General features: G+C 45.7%; 2 protein-coding genes across 2 annotated transcripts; one reads left to right on the top strand and one right to left on the bottom strand.

Annotated features, from left to right (window-relative positions):
* Positions 1-3,175: 3,175 nt before the first annotated feature.
* On the bottom strand, positions 3,176-5,972 carry zic5 (Zic family zinc finger 5). Its single transcript, XM_076165706.1, has 2 exons — positions 4,901-5,972; positions 3,176-3,615 (listed from the first exon to the last, which is right to left on the bottom strand). The coding sequence occupies exons 1-2, from the start codon at positions 5,946-5,948 to the stop codon at positions 3,176-3,178; spliced, it is 1,488 nt and encodes a 495-aa protein (XP_076021821.1). The 5' UTR covers positions 5,949-5,972.
* A 4,977-nt stretch (positions 5,973-10,949) lies between these two features.
* On the top strand, positions 10,950-14,399 carry zic2a (zic family member 2 (odd-paired homolog, Drosophila), a). The gene is made up of 3 exons (XM_076165704.1): positions 10,950-12,083; positions 13,082-13,245; positions 13,362-14,399. Exons 1-3 carry the CDS (start codon positions 11,108-11,110, stop codon positions 13,602-13,604), a joined length of 1,383 nt encoding a protein of 460 aa, XP_076021819.1. The 5' UTR covers positions 10,950-11,107; the 3' UTR covers positions 13,605-14,399.
* Positions 14,400-16,353: the final 1,954 nt, after the last annotated feature.

Genomic DNA, 16,353 nt, shown 5'->3' with positions numbered 1-16,353 from the left:
GTGATCATTTTACAAATTATTTCTGTGTGTTTTCAGGAGCCAAAGCTGTCGCAAGGTGCTGCTGTTCTGCTAGATTTCACGTCTCCAAGCCTGAGAGTTTCCCGGCCTGCATGGGGGAGGAGAGAGGAGAGGCTATACGGGTACGGAACACACTCCTCACACACCTGCCTGGAGCTCGGGCTCTGTTTTTATTTTCTAACCCTCTCTTCTTCCTCCTCCTCCTCTTCCTTTTCCTCCTCCTTCTCCTCGTCTTCCTCCTCCAAACTGAGGAGGATGAGATCCCGGATCAAGATGCTTCAACTTTCCTCTCTTTTCTCTTCTCTTTTTGTGAACAAACTGATCACCTCGCTAAAGCACTTTTATACGCGCTTTGTGCAAACAGCATTGAAGAGATGGATCATGCTTGTAAAGTCTGACAAGTGCGCGTTTGTTTGGCCTCTACGCTCGTCTGAGAAATTACCACCGAGGCGCTTTGCTTTAAAAAGGGCGCAATTGAGAGAGCGGCGACGTTTTCACTGCGACTTTGCCGCTTTGTCCTCCCCAAAGTGGCGTCTGCATGTCTGACTCCGCCGGTTACTGATTTGCAGGCAGTATGTTAAGGTGGCCCATGTAAGTGATTTCCACGGGCATCCCACTAAAGGAGAACAAATCGCTGACAAAGGAGCGCCTTTCCTATTCAGCAGCGTCGTTAGGACAACCCAGAAGTATTCCTCAGATAATAAGTTCGACTTCAAAGCGTTTCTCATTGAAGGGTGACTGCTTCACTCCCTTTATGAAGTCTCCCTCCTTTCAACGCCCCGCAGACGAGCGGTGCTTATTTTTCATCGTGTTTATTTTGTTACATTCACGGCAGCACTTGTTTCTAAACAGGAACGACAAGGGCAGCCTCCTCTTTACAGGCCCTTTATACGCCTATAAAAAAAAAAGTTTGCGCACAAAAGGAGCAGAGGGAAGGAGAGGAGAGTGAGCATGGACGTCACCGGGGCCTTGTTGCAAAGGCCTGTAAAAGTTTGTTTCGTGTCTTTAAAAGTGTTTGGTGTTGATTCTAATTACTGGAGTTTCTTATGCGTAATTTGCGTAAAAGTCACGCACCATTTTACCAGTAAAGATCACAACTGAGCACATTTTTCCACACAATTTTTCCTTCATTTTAACAATTTTAATAACTTCACCTTTATGTTTTATAATCTAATTCTCAGCCAGAGCAGCAGCTGGGCGCTTGTGCGTAATTTACCTGTCAAACATTGACGCACATGCGGGAGAGAAAGAGAGAGTGGGAGTGGGAGCATCCAGCGCTTTGATTCGGGTTCATTTAGTGGCTGTTAGTGTGTTTCCCTTGCAGTCATATTCCAATGGGAGCGTCTCAGTCCATAGATAGATCTCCATAGATCTCCATAGAACTCCTCTAACGCGCCGTGGAGACAGTCAGAGCACCAGCAGCCTTTGAAGTGGCGCAGGACTCGCGTTGGTCAAGTTTCCTTCTGTAGGCTGGACAGGCGAGGGTCTTTGAAAGTGAGATTGTGCGTTTTAATGGAGGAAATAAGAGGGGGGACTTGTTTTCTACACTCTATACAAGGCCTCGCTTATTGTCACATATCTTTTATCTTTTATTTCTCCCATGAATGATTCATGCCCGGGCTGCTTTGTGCCGGTCGCGCTTTTCAGGAGGCAGCAACCATCAGGGGGCTACAAGTTCTCCCATTAGGGCCAGTGATTAGTTTATACTGGGCTCCAGTTTGGCCTGTGAAGGCTCAGAACAGTGGATTATAGGTAGAAACATCAGAATATGAATTAGAGTAGACTACAGCTGATATTTTTACGTTTTCATATTATACATATTAACAGAAAATAACTGATCCAGCATTTTCTGCAACCAGTCTAATGTGATTTTCTGCGTTTCTATGAATAACATCTAGACTCACACTATTTTTAAACTTTATAATTCCTGTAGTTTTAATTAATTTAGCACGTTTTTTAAGCAATTTTAAGCAAATTATAATTTTTTCCCCCTCCAAACATCAAAAGTCTGCACAGTCACATGAGAGTCATCATCGTTTTTTTATCCATCATGTCCAACAGCACCATCATGCACCTCAGAAGATAAAGACAGATCACTACAAAAGAGGCATGCGAGGAAGAGGAGGAGGAGAGGGGGGGTGTTCACATTATACACAGCCTATTCAAGTCATCTTCACCTTTTACAGAACACAACTGCAACTCGAGAAAAAAGAAACATCAGTATATACGTATCACCAAAAAACTGATATTATTACTCTTTGGTGTCTCTGTAATTCCAGTACAACACTGATACCATCAAATAAATTACAATGTACAAAAAAACCCCAAAAACTGACATTTTTTTTGTAATTTCAAAACTACAACATTCACAAGCATCAGTACAGGTACATATATACAAATCCTTCAGGGACAAAGCCTGTCAGTGTAGACATTTAGGGTCTCAAGGGACTTTACTCGCTCTCTTTAAAACGAGCATAACACTGGTGTATTCTTGCATAAAATATAGTCTTAAATACTTCTTAAATATTACAAAATTCCATCCAAAAAACAAAAACGTATGGTCATAAATCTGTAAAGGTAAATGAGAACCCTTAAGACACTCCCATTTCCTGCCTTATCCTCAGTTTTCCTCCTCAAATTTTCCTCCCTCCTTTTGTACCACATCTCATAAATCATCATCAATACAAACAAACTTATCCTATTTATTGCCACTCAGCAGTACCGTTATACGTTTCCTCACCATATCCTGATTTTAGTTTTGACAGTGATTGACAGCAGGAGTGGATGGCAGGTTTTCATTCTGCACTCTAAACCCTGCATGCGTGTATTGCTGCTGATGTAGAATCGTGAAAATCCATTTTGAAAAGTTCCGATACTGGCCCCTAGAATAAAGATGTTGTGGTCCTATATAGCAAATTGGAAAAAAAAAAAGGTTTTGGAATTTCAGTGTTTAATTTCTGATCATTTTGATCTATAATGCTTTTTTTTTTTTTTTTTTAGAAAAGATTAGGGAGCATCTCCTCCTATACTGCATGAAATAATAATAATAATAATAATAACAATAATAAGATAGAAATGTCTGATATGCACTGGATCAGTTGGGTCCATCGTGGGCCTGTATACTGGGGGGGACAGTCAGGTGGTTGTAAACGGCCCATCAGAGCATCGTCCTGGGATCAGAGTTTCTGAACGAGTCCTCGTCGTCCGAGTCCGACGTTGGCATGTCGCTGGAGGGGGTGTGGAGATGGTTGGGCCCCCCGCTCCCCTGGCACACGTACCACTCGTTGAGGTTGGTGACCTGAGGGGAGAGGTTGGCGGAGCGGTTCCTGTGAACCTCCGGATGTGGGGAGAGGGGGTCCCCGCCCGGGTTGCTCGGGGAGATGTAGGTGAGGTTGGTGGACGGGGGCGGCGGGGACTTGCAGTGGACCTTCATGTGTTTGCGCAGGGAGCTCGGGTGGGTGTAGGACTTGTCGCAGCCTCGGACCTTGCAGTAGTACGGTTTGTCGCTGGTGTGGACGTGCGAGTGCTTCTTCCGGTCGCTGCTGTTGGCGAATTTGCGGTCACATCCGTCGAACTCGCACTTGAAAGGTTTCTCTCCTTTAGGGGAAACAACGAGAGACAGAGTCAGTGCGATCCTGGCACCACGTCAAGACCAAAACATGTCCCCGCGGTGCGTTTACACTTTCACACACACGCACACACACACATCACAATTTGAATATTCAAGCATCAACATCGCACAAAGTTCATCTCATCACACCGTCTTTGACTCCCTGTAATCGCAACCCAGTCGTTCAGTGGGGCCTCCTCCTCCTCTTCCTCCTCTTCCTCAGTAAACATGTACAAACTGCCACTATATTCCACACCCACTTGTGTAAAGCAGGTTCCAGTGTGAACACGTGTAACAGGGCTTAGAGACCTTCTGGCTGTGTGTGTGTGTGTGTGTGTGTGTGTGTGTGTGTGTGTGTGTGTGTGTGTGTGTGTGTGTGTGTGTGTGTGTGTGTGTGTGTGTGTGTGTGTGTGTGTGTGTGTGTGTGTGTGTGTGTGTGTGTGATGGGGACAGGGCCACCTATGCAAATGTTCCAATAGTGATGAAATATGCATTGAATTATATAATAGTGCTACAAATGTGGGATTTGTTGGTCATTATATTATCAACTTGTCACTAATTTACCTCCCTCAGGATTTTAGTATGAGGATGTGGAGAGGGCCTCATGACTGGAGGGGTTATAGGGGCCAAGGCGGTCAAAACACAAACACACACACACACAGACACACACACACACACACACACACACACACACACACACACACACACACACACACAGAAGCAGAACATTTTAGCTGCAGTATAGATGTTGCACAGGAGCATAAAGTTACACACATTAAGCACAACTCTGGCCAACATTTCGTCACAGCCACTGACGCATGTTGTTGTTGTGGTTGGACCCTGAATTTCATTTCCCCTTACAGACCAACATAAACCACTTTAAACACAAATTAGATTATTAAATCAAACGTTTAACCGGCTAAGACGACAACGAGCGTAAACATGACGTTAAAAAAGTCCTTTTTTGTGCATTTATTGGCGGATCGTTACATTTACGCGTCTCCCAGCGTACGTAAGCACGTTTCACAAATCATCTGGCTTAATCCGCTCACGCCTCCTCTAGCTGAGCAAGCCACTGTAAAAGTTTATATATTCTGAAAGGAAATGAAACACTTTGTCAGCCGAGCAACGCGTCATTCGGCACAACTTTTAAGTGCGCGCTATTACGCACGATCCACCCGCATTAAGCCGCAGCAAAACACTCATACAGCGGGCGGATAAACACGAATTTCCTGTCGCAAACTACATATTCGTGCAGTGTTTTTGACTGACCTGTGTGAGTCCTCTTGTGAATCTTTAAATTCTCCGAGCGAGCGAACACTTTTCCGCATCCCGGGAACGGACACGGGAAGGGCTTCTCCCCCGTGTGGACCCGAATGTGATTGATCAGTTTGTACTTCGCTTTGAACGCCTTTCCTTCCCGCGGACATTCCTCCCAGAAACAGACGTGGCTGCTCTGCTCCGGTCCGCCGACGTGCTCCACGGTGACGTGGTTGACCAGTTCGTGCATGGTGCTGTAGGTCTTCGAGCAGGGCTTCTTCGGGCTCTGCTCCTGCTCTATCCATTTGCAGATGAGCTCTTGCTTGATGGGCTGCCGCATGTATCTCAAAAACGCCCCCGCCGCTCCGTGAGGAGCAGAAGCGATGTTCACATTGAGGTTCATGGAGTTGTAGCTGTGGAGGGAAGAGGGTCCATAGTGCTCTGGCCTGTGCCCGAAGTGCTCCGGCCTGCCGTAGATGTCCCCCGGTATACCCAGGCGCATCTGCCCGTTGAGGGCATGGTGGTGGTGGTGGGCACCTGGGGACGCCTGGTCGTGAAGTCCAGTGAAAAGTGAGTGGGCCCCACTTTCCGTGTGCCCATAAGCACCTGTTGGGGAGATGAACATGCCATGGTGATGAGGGGAGGAGGCGGAACTATGCTGGTCGCCAAGTGCATGCATAGCAGAGGCTGAGAGTTCTCTCCTGAGGATGAAGTCCCTGCTGCTTGAGTAGCCTGAGTGGGGGTGAGCCACGGGGAAACCCACTGTGGTCTGAGCGGGAGCGAAGGACGCCGCGGTCTGGGCTTCGGGATGGCTCTGAATGTGCTGAGACGGGCTAAGTTTGAGAGCGTTTGTCTGTGCCATGTGCTCGGGTCCAAATGGAGTGAGTGCCACTCCGGGGTCGTTGCCCAGCTCCCCAGGGTGGAGGTGGGCATGGTGGGAGAGAGGGTGATGCCCCCCTAGCCCCGGGAAGCCTGTCATATTCTGATGAGGATGGGCTTGAGTCGCTGCCAAATCCGCTAATCTGATCGCCGGGTTCCTCTTGCTTAAAGGGGGCTCCATAACTACGCGGCCAAGTCCATCCGCGCTCACCGCTACTTGCTTTTGACCGCACTACGCTCTCCAAAGCATGAGGGAAATATGGATATAAGGGCTCTATAAGTTCTTTTGTCCTGCTTCTAACTCTGCTTGCTCCTTTTCCCACTCTGTCCTCAAGCGATTGGCAGAACATACAACAGTTGGAGGACACAGTGGGGAATACAGTTTAGAAATGGCACTGCGGGTATTGGACGGATTTCGGTGACTGGCAGTTAAGAGAACGAAGCGATTGGCTGCCGTTCAGCGCGGGGGCCCAGCAGGGTTCCGCCCCCTCAGCCGCTCCAGCGCCGCGGACTCCAAAAAGTTCTGCTCACCAAACTTACCGGCTCCGCTCCGCCTCTGCGCGCGCTGCAGCTGGAGCAGGTTCGGTCCAAAGATCCGCTTAGGTGGAAAGAATGTGAGAGAGAATGTGTGTGTGTGTGTGTGTGTGTGTGTGTGTTTGTGTTACTGAGGTATGCAACATACGTGGTTTCACCGTTGTTATATAACATATTTCTCCAGTTTTAAAATAAAATTGAAAAATTAGAAAAATACTGAAAATATTTTAACGACAGAAAAGATGTTAAGTTTTAAAAAGATTTATTTTGCTAAAGCGATAAAATACACTGAATAGGATTTTAGACATTATTTATTTTTGTAATACATAAAATTCAAATCATGATCAGAAAAATATATTTTAAAAATTTAAATTTAAAAAAGCACATGTGTATGGTTGAATATATATTTAAATCGAATCCAATAAAAAATATTTTAAATAATAGTATTTGTATGCACAGGTGCTGTTCATTCTGACCTTCTCCCCTCAGCTTGATCCTCATGGGATTCATACTCTTTGTTTATTTAACCTAATAATCAAACTTCTGCTTTAAATTGCTCAAAATAAAATCAAAGCTTTCTTAAATATAGCTGTTCATCTGTGTATTATCTTAATAAATAGAAATTCTAATGAAGCTATTCGACTCCTGGCATCATATTTACATATATGCAATAACAAACTATAATATATTTAAACCCCAGTTCCTTCCTAAATTTGTGTGAGGTGATTCTTGAGGAGTTGTATGAGTTTAAGTGAAGGTGTCATGATTTATTAACTTATTGATATGTCCGCTTTATGATCCTGCTTATGACTGATGTGTGAACAAAGTGTATTTAAGGCTCAGTCCCTTTGTGCTGAGCCTGTTCACAGCAGGACGCGTGTCTGTCATCGATACGTCTTCATTCACATACCAATGCATTACAATTCAGCATATGCGTCATCACATGCACGTGCAAACTTTAGATAAATTAATATATAAATATTTATACATTGAGCTTTTCTTGCCCCTCGTGCGCTGTAAATCATCTTCCTCCCCCTCTGCCATCACACTCACATGTTATGGGCCTGTTGCATTGACACAGATGATTATGAATATGATCATCGAGAAACAGAAGAAAAAAAAAGCCTGGACAATAAATATGAAGTTTTTCCTCGTTTAATTTAAAGATTATAAGATCTTGACGTATTAAAACCAGTAGTATTTAATTGTAGATATATTTAATTCCAATTAGAAGACATGTGGCTGGGTGACATATCTATATTTAATTTTTTATTATATTCATATTTTAAAGTGAGGCAGTTATTTAAAGCCTATTTCATTTCCAGACCTGATCATAAGGTAACAGGCTTACACTGATGTCTGGGAATTTCCTGCAACACACAAATAAATAACTAAAGCTTGCAGGTCTGAAACGCAGAATAGCAGCGTGTTGATCTGTGTCACCAGAATTGCTCAGAATAAATGATACATCAATGGAAACAAACAACACAATGATAGAAACCTTCCATACGATATAAATTCATATTAATATAATTGATACCATAATAAAAACATAGATGGTCACTGTTATTCTTATAGCATATTTCTAATGTGTGCTTGTTTATCTCAGTACTTTCCCTGATCACTCATTTTGCACGTGTGTGTGTGTGTGTGCACAGAAAACGATGTGTGTGTGTGAGTGACAGCAGCAAAGTTGCGTAAAGTTGAACTTCTATTGAGAAATCTATTGACTTCCGTTGACTTAAAGCTTGTTGATCTGTAGAACGGAAGAAAGGGGGTCGTCTCAAACCTCTCTCTCTCTCTTCCTCCCTCTCTCTTCCTCCCTCTCTCTCTCTTCCTCCCTCCCTAAAACAAAGACGCTTTTGTCATTAACAAAAAAAACAAAAACAGAAGGAAAAAAAAACGGTTATTCCACCAAAGGGAGTCGAGAGGGCAACATATGTGGTCTTAAGAGGTCACAGGGGTCAAACATCCATGAAACGCAAGGTCACCGAAAGAGCAGCGGCGACCTTCCAGTGTGTCAACATATTGATATTGTCACATAACAGCACAGTGAATCGTGCCTATGGCCCCTTATTCGAACACACACACACACACACACACACACACACACACACACACACACACACACACACACACACACACACACACACACACACAGAGAGAGAGAGAGACACTATAATGCAGGAATGGCTGCTGACTTTATTAATGAGCCTTATTAAATATTCACCGCTCAGTCTGAATAATATAGATCGCATCCCGGATCATATATCACGTGATTTATTATTTCTCTAATGCGGCTCTCTAACCTGTTGAAGTATACTGCTCTTTGGGGGATTCTCAGAGGCTCGGACCCCCTTTTCATCCCCGCAACCCGCAGCCGTGCACGAACCCCCCCTTGGCCCCGGTTGAATTTTCCTTCTTTTTCCCCTCTCACATTTTTCATTCTGGTGTTTCAGGTTTAGTGGTTTTCCAGGGGAAATAAAGCAGCTTCTTATATGGGGGCCGGCAGACGTGACTTTGAACTTGGATCAGCTTGTGCGTTTCCTGCAGCGCGCGGGTTGAAATAGACTTTGGGAGAATGGCATTCACACACACACACACACGCATACACACTCGGGCTGCCCCACTTTGAGCTATAAGAGACGCACGATTTCCAAAGTTTTGACGCGATCCGCCTCGGCTGCCTCGTTATTCTGCGGCTCTGAGGACCAGAGAGAGAGAGAGATAGGAGAGGGAGAAAGAGAAAAGGAAAGAGAGAGAGGGGCTGATTGTAATGTAAGTAAACTTTCATTGACTTAAATTACTCCTTGAATGCGCAGCCGCGTGTGTGAGCCCATAGATCCTCATTAACGCGATTCAACGTGCGCCTGTGATGGAAAGTTGCCCAGTAAATGAATCAAATTCTCGGTTTGAAATGGTTTGTTTACATCTGAGGGAGAGCAAAGCTTCCATATACAGAAGATGATACAGAGCAGCGGCAGAAAGCAGTGACAGAATGGCTTGTTTTCGTGTGTGTGTGTGTGTGTGTGTGTGTGTGTGTGTGTGTGGAAGGGAGGGGGTGTGGGGGGCATTTTTGGGGTGGGGGGGGGGTTCCGTAAGGTCTTATAAGCAAAAGCAGTCGAATAGAACCCGTAAACATCTCCTCTCCACTCTGCGGTGTGAGTTCATGAAGGGGTTCGACCTCCGGGTCACCTGCGGTTCACACGGATCCAATGGCAGCTCACGTACCATAACATGTACCGTAATTGCTGTGGTGAATGTGAGAACCACTAAAGGAGGAGGGGGGGCAGCAGAAGCAGATTCAAGCCGAACCAGCGGTAGAACATATGGAACCATTAAAGCACCAGCACAAGCAGCAGCAGCAGCGTGCATGCAGGCTGCAGGGGCGGGTCCCGGTGCAGACAAGACCACCACAGGGCCCGGTTGTGGTTCTGTAACCGCCGGGGCCCATATGGAGCCACACATTGCTCCTCAGCTGTCAGAAGAGCTGCTCGGTGCTTCAACATAGAGAGGATTCTGTTTATATTTATTATCATTTTAACGTCAGAGTTGAATTGTAAACATTAAACCCCCCACCCCATTCATTTAAATAATTACATTAATAATTCACACATATACATTAATAGCAGCTGTTTGATGTTTATGTGTTAACACGCTTGAGGGCTCAATTGGAGCAGTGATGTTAGAAATAATTCTTACTTGTCCTCTTTATTTATATCAATGTTTTAGTCATTTATGTGGCATTAATGTTGCATATTAACATCTGAATGTTTCAGGGAAAAATGCACAATCTGTATTTATTGCTGTGGTGAAAAGTCTCATATTGAAATCAGTGTAATGCAAACAAACGCGTTTTCCTGCACACACACCACACACACACACTCGTTTTATTATCAACCGATTTATGTCTCTCTTTGCTTTGCGCTCTTTTCTGCTCAAACGCTGCATTGTTGCACATATACACCATAACTCATTGTAGAAGGAATAGAAAAAGAGGGAAACACACACACACACAATGTCACTCTCTCTCCCTCTCTCTATCTCTCTCTCTCTTCTCGTCCTCTCTTTTCGCCTATATACCCCCCAAAATCCTCTCCTCCAAAAAAAGTAGGCGGTAATTATCGGTGCGAAAAAATGGCGTTGCGGCTATTAAAGCCCCGGCCGAGGACGCTACCTGCTATTGGAGGGGCACCTGGGATTGATGAGGCTCGGCGGCCAATGAGAGGCCGGGGATCGGGCGCACGGGCTGCAGTTAAAGGGGGCGGAAGAGGAGGTAGAGCCAGTCCACGGAGAAACAGGGACCCTCCGCGAGAAACACACACACACACACACATATATACTCACTCACACACATGCGCCACCAGCCCCGCAGACACAAACACACAAACCCCGCAGTCGGAACAACAATTTTCCTGGTTGAGATGCTCCGTCCAGACGCGCTCCGCACCCACCCAGGACACCCAGTAAGACAATTACCGACACCTTCGAGTGGATTTTAACGCGACCGCGGCGAGAGGAGGACGCGAGGAAAGTCTGGGATTTTTTTTGGTTTGTTTGTTTGACTCACAAGTTAACTAGAAGTGAATTTTAGTCGCGTTAAACCGAGTAGATTTCCCCTCATGAGCGCGCATTCTAATCCCGCCTGTTATGGTGTTTCCAAGGCTGGAAGTTGAGCCATTTTCCAGCAGCAACATTTGATCCTTTTTTTAAATTCGTTTTTTAACTTTGTCGCTGTGTAGCAGTAAATATCAAGAGAGCTGAGCTGATTCAGAACAGCAGCGACACTCGCCACGTTCCGCCGTCATGTTACTGGACGCCGGTCACCAGTTTCCCGGACTGGGAGTGGGCTCCTTCGCCAGGCATCATTCGGCCAGCGACATGCAGGAGAGAGACTTGAGTTTGGCGCAGAACAGCTTTGTGGACTCGGCGGCGCACATGGGCGCGTTTAAGCTCAACCACGACCTGTCGCCGGGGCAGAGCTCTGCCTTCAGCACCCAGGCGCCCGGCTACCCCGCCGCGGCTCTTGGGGCTCACGCCGCCCATGTCACCTCGTATGCGAACTCTCCGTTCAACTCCACCAGGGACTTTCTCTTTCGCAGCCGCGGCTTCGGTGAATCCTCTCCGGCCAGCAGCCAGCACAGTATTTTCGGCCCCACGGCGGGATCCCTCCATCACTCCCACACAGACACTCAAGGCCACATTCTGTTTCCGGGGATCCACGATCAGCACGGGTCGCACGGCTCCCCGAATGTGCTCAACAGCCAAATGAGGCTCGGACTACCGGGAGAAGTTTTCGGACGCTCCGATCAGTACCACCAAGTTTCCAGCCCGAGGACCGACCCGTACTCGGCGGCGCAGCTCCACAACCAGTACGGCTCCATGAATATGAACATGGGGATGAACATGGCAGCCCACCATCACCCCGGTGCCTTTTTCCGCTACATGAGGCAGCAGTGTATCAAACAGGAGCTCATCTGTAAGTGGATCGACCCCGAGCAGCTCAGCAACCCCAAGAAGTGCTGCAACAAAACTTTCAGCACCATGCACGAGTTGGTCACGCACGTCTCCGTGGAGCACGTCGGGGGGCCCGAGCAGACCAACCACGTCTGCTTCTGGGAGGACTGCGCCCGGGAGAGCAAGCCCTTCAAGGCGAAATACAAACTGGTCAACCACATCAGGGTGCACACCGGGGAGAAGCCCTTCCCGTGCCCGTTCCCCGGCTGCGGGAAGGTCTTTGCCCGGTCCGAGAACTTGAAGATCCACAAGCGAACACACACAGGTAATTATAGTTATGATTATAATAATCTAAATGCCTTTAAGGTGGTTTATTTAATTGTGTGTATTCGCGTCGTTGCTTTAATGTTACACACCATTGGCCTGTGATCTCGCGTTTGTTTGGATTATATTCCCCGCTACAGAGTGAATTAAATGTAATTATCTGCGGTTATTTCAGGCAGTAAAGCGGAAACTATTCACGTAAAAACGACTAAAGCAGGTTTAAGATGTACTGAGTGAACGAGTTTGTAGCAGCAGAACTATTTCTTCCTCAACGACACACAATTGAAGCTGGGGAGGATTCTCGTTTTTAAAATCGAATGTCTGCGTGTATTTGGGCCTAATTGTTTGTTTTCTACAGTTTGTGAACTTTCGAAAAATGGGTCAAAGGCGACAGACAGTGTGGCGTTTGCGTGCGTGACGTAGAGCAGCTTTGTTAGTCGTCAATCACCAATTGGTTTTAACACCGCCTGAGCGCGATTTAGCCCCCTCTTCTTCATCATCACCATCTTCCTTATCTTTTTTTATCCTCAGTGTGTGTTGTGATCATGTGTGTTTGATCCGAACGCCTTTTGTTTATGTGCTTCGCCGCCCTGGTCCAGCAACTCTTTCAGGTGCTAGACGGGCCCATTCTAGCCGCTCACACGCTCACATTTGCGGACTTATTTTCTGGGGGGGGCAGACGTGGTGATGCGGTGCCTCTCAGGTGCTAATTAGATTTTTATTGTCTCCTATAGCAAATGGTTCCCTCGCCCGTGTGTGTAGGCCTACTGAGGGGCGGCCTTGCTCCTCTCCCAGCCCCCCTTTCCTTCCAAAAGCCACCATGCGCATTATTTACGCATAAATAACACGCAACAGTCCGGAATTCCGTTTAAAATACGCATATAAGAAATGTTGGGATAGTACTAGTGAAGAGTTCATGGTTTGATTGTGCACATTGAGATGTTATTTTGTGTGGAGACTTAACGTGTGTCTGCGGGGTTCCTGCTCGTTTCCTTGCAGGGGAGAAGCCGTTCCAGTGTGAGTTCGAGGGCTGCGATCGGAGGTTCGCCAACAGTAGCGACCGGAAGAAACACATGCACGTCCACACGTCAGACAAGCCTTACCTGTGCAAGATGTGCGACAAGTCCTACACACACCCCAGCTCCCTGCGGAAACACATGAAGGTAAATACAAGAGAGAGAGAGAGAGAGGGATGATGTGTTTGTGTGTCTGTGTTTCTGCAGAAGTGCTTATACATTTAATTCCAAATCCTAATTCCTCTCTCCCTCTTTCCTTTCAGGTTCATGAAGCAGCCCCACCAGCATCCGACTCCTCGCCGGCAGCAAGCTCCGGGTACGAGTCCTCCACGCCCCCGGGCCTGGTGTCCCCCAGTGCCGAGACACACAGCAGCAGCAGCAACAACAACAACAACAGCCACCACAGCAGCAGCAGCAGCAACACCAACCTGTCTCCAGCCTCGGTGGTGCACAACACCAGCAGCCACAGTGGCCTCTCCTCCAATTTCAGTGAATGGTATGTGTAGGATGAACACCCCCTTCTCCACACACACAAACACACACTCATCTCACAGCATTGGAGGAGATCTGGACACACACACACACATACAAAAAAAAGCTTTTTATTTGTTTTGTTTTTTAAAAAATCACCTGGGGGAAAAGAATTATACCAACAGATGAAAATATGTATAGCTGGGGTGCATTCCACTTTGTAAATATGCTCTCTTTCCCTTTGGTTGTGCTAGTTTTGTCAGTCTTTTGGTGTATAGATGTTCCTTCAATGGTAGCTATCTCTCTAACTGGACTCTTAGTGCACATATTACAATAAAAAAAATTGTACTATAATGTTGAATATTGTGATCCTAAGGCAAATTGATTGTACTATACTAAAAACTATAAACTGGAAAGAGTGCCAAAGTAACATTTTAACTCAAAAACACACACACACAAACACACTACAATATTACGCTTTGTGAATGTATCATTTTTTAGTTCGCTGGGCTTTTACCTGTGATGTTTTTGTGCTTTGCAAGTTGGAAATTTGTGAAATACTATCTGGAAGATTGTGAGGAAAATAAACGTTGTGCCCGTTGGATTTTCTGTAACCACACCCTTCCTTTTGTAAATATCAACTGCCATATTTATCCATTTGTAATTAAATTATGGTATTTACTTGCTACAGATGAAACAGTATTTATAAAGAATGTTTCTTTACTATAAATATGTACAATGACGAGCTACACACGGGCAGTTGTTACGTTCATGTGCTTTTGTTCAAAGTTTTAAGAGGTGTCCCCTTCCTTATTGTGATAAGAATTTTACTGCATATAAATATAATAAAAAGGTGTTGCAAGTGATAAGTATTCATTCATGTGCTTGTTGGCTGCTTTGTGTCGTCCAGGCTGCGTGTGTTTATGAGGCGTGCAGGCTGATTGATGAGGCTTATGGAGGTTTTTTTTGACATCTTACCACACTTTTGTAACTTGTCAAACATATTTCTTTCCGTCACGAGTTTTATTTCAAAATATTGTGGCGTGTTTTTTAAAGCTTTGCCAGAGCCTAATTAGAAACATGACAGTGCGGTGGAAACAAGTTGGATTGTCGCGTACATGTAGAGAGAGAGTTAGAAAGTACGGTCTGGATTTTTAGAATGAAACAAAACCCGACATGGATTCCAGTTTGGGAACTTTAAAGCGCGGATTTGTTACAAAAAAAGCAAACCAAAGCATTTTGATGTCATCTTAAAGCGTGTTTTTCATATATCCACAGCCCGTAAACGCACCACACACACACGCGCACTCAGACACCCCACAGGGTCCGAGTCGGTGCAGAATCAGCCGTGAACTTGAACTTGACTCGGTCCTTCCTGCTCCGTCTCAAAGTCTTAATATGGAGCGCAACAGCCCCTCTATGAAACTCTGTTATCCATCTCTCCGCTGTGTCAGTGAAGGCATCATCCTGCTCCGTCTGTGCTCGTCTCTGTTATTCTTGTATTTCACTGTAATGTGCTGTTGTTTTGCGGTGTTGTTGGTTATAAAGAATGACAGTTATTGGTGTCGATTTGCGGCTTTGTGCGTCAAACCTCCGAGTTTGGGAGTAAAATGGAGTGTGTGTGTATGTGTGTGTGGAAGTTTGCTGTGTGGTTCATTTTCATTGTAGCTGCTGTGTGTGAGATCTTAATGTCCCAATGAGTCTATTACAGATTTTGTAGTACAGATTTTTCAGGTTTTATAAGATCAATGACGTCTCTGGTTATTAAAGAAATGATGGAAAATAAAGATTGTTAACTCAAAATCAGCAATAATTCACTTAAAGAGACCAACACAACTTTTTATGATTTTGTTGCGCAACTTTTTCCTTGTTAAAGCGAAATTGAAGAGTAAAATTGTGTGTGTGTGTGTGTGTGTGTGTGCTCATGGAGCGCGTTATGATGATGGGATCTCATCTTCCTCCTCTTCCTCCTCCTCTTCCTCCTCTTCCCCGGGCTGGCCTGGTGACCTCTCCGGCGGAGGAAGGTATGACCCGTGGGGAGCGGGGAAAGGTCAGCCGCACACAGCGCGTCGATGCCGGCTTCCTCCCCGGCACCTGCTGCTCCAATATCGATCTGTAAAAGAGGAGGAGGAGGAAGGAGGAAAGAGCGCGTCTCTTTCATTCTTCTTCCTCCTTTTCTCCTTTTTGAAACAATAAGACACTAGAAACAAACACGCTCCGCTCGGGCCTGTGTAACTCATACGTGGGGTTGTTGGTGCTAAACCTGTGCTGGTGTTTGGGTCGATGCAGTTCAGGACGCACGCGCGGATTTGGAGGGGGAAACAGCTCCGGATCTATTTAATTGATCCCAGATAAATAACAAAATAACAGATCAGCTCAAAGTTGAATATAGACTCAGATTGTCTCTTATTTGTTCTATAATAGAAACGAATTACAACAACAAAATAAAAAGGGATTTTTTTTGTGGTGTATTTTATTTTGTATCGACTGTATCGATCACCTCCCGCGCGCTCTTGCTGTACTTTCACTGTACTTCATCCTCACGCAGGCCTCACTGTGTGTACGTCACTGTGATGGAGAGAGAGAGAGAGAGAGTGTGTGTGTGTATGGGGGTCTATATAGGCCATATTTGGGAGGGGAGGTCACACCAGTTGACGTGTGTGTGTAACATGGATGAGGCCAATTTTCACTGTAGTTGTTGTTTATGAGCTGTGAGTGTTCGTCTCTATGTGGGTTTGGTTACAAAGTTAGGGAGAAGACGAAGCCAGTGCGCGCGTGTGTGTG

This window comes from Genypterus blacodes, unplaced genomic scaffold, assembly GCF_046128005.1.
Source record: "Genypterus blacodes isolate CSIRO-AG114 ecotype Tasmania unplaced genomic scaffold, CSIRO-AGI_Gbla_v1 ptg000148l_1, whole genome shotgun sequence".
Classification (NCBI taxonomy): domain Eukaryota; kingdom Metazoa; phylum Chordata; class Actinopteri; order Ophidiiformes; family Ophidiidae; genus Genypterus; species Genypterus blacodes.
This window is presented reverse-complemented; position numbering and strand designations above follow the sequence as displayed.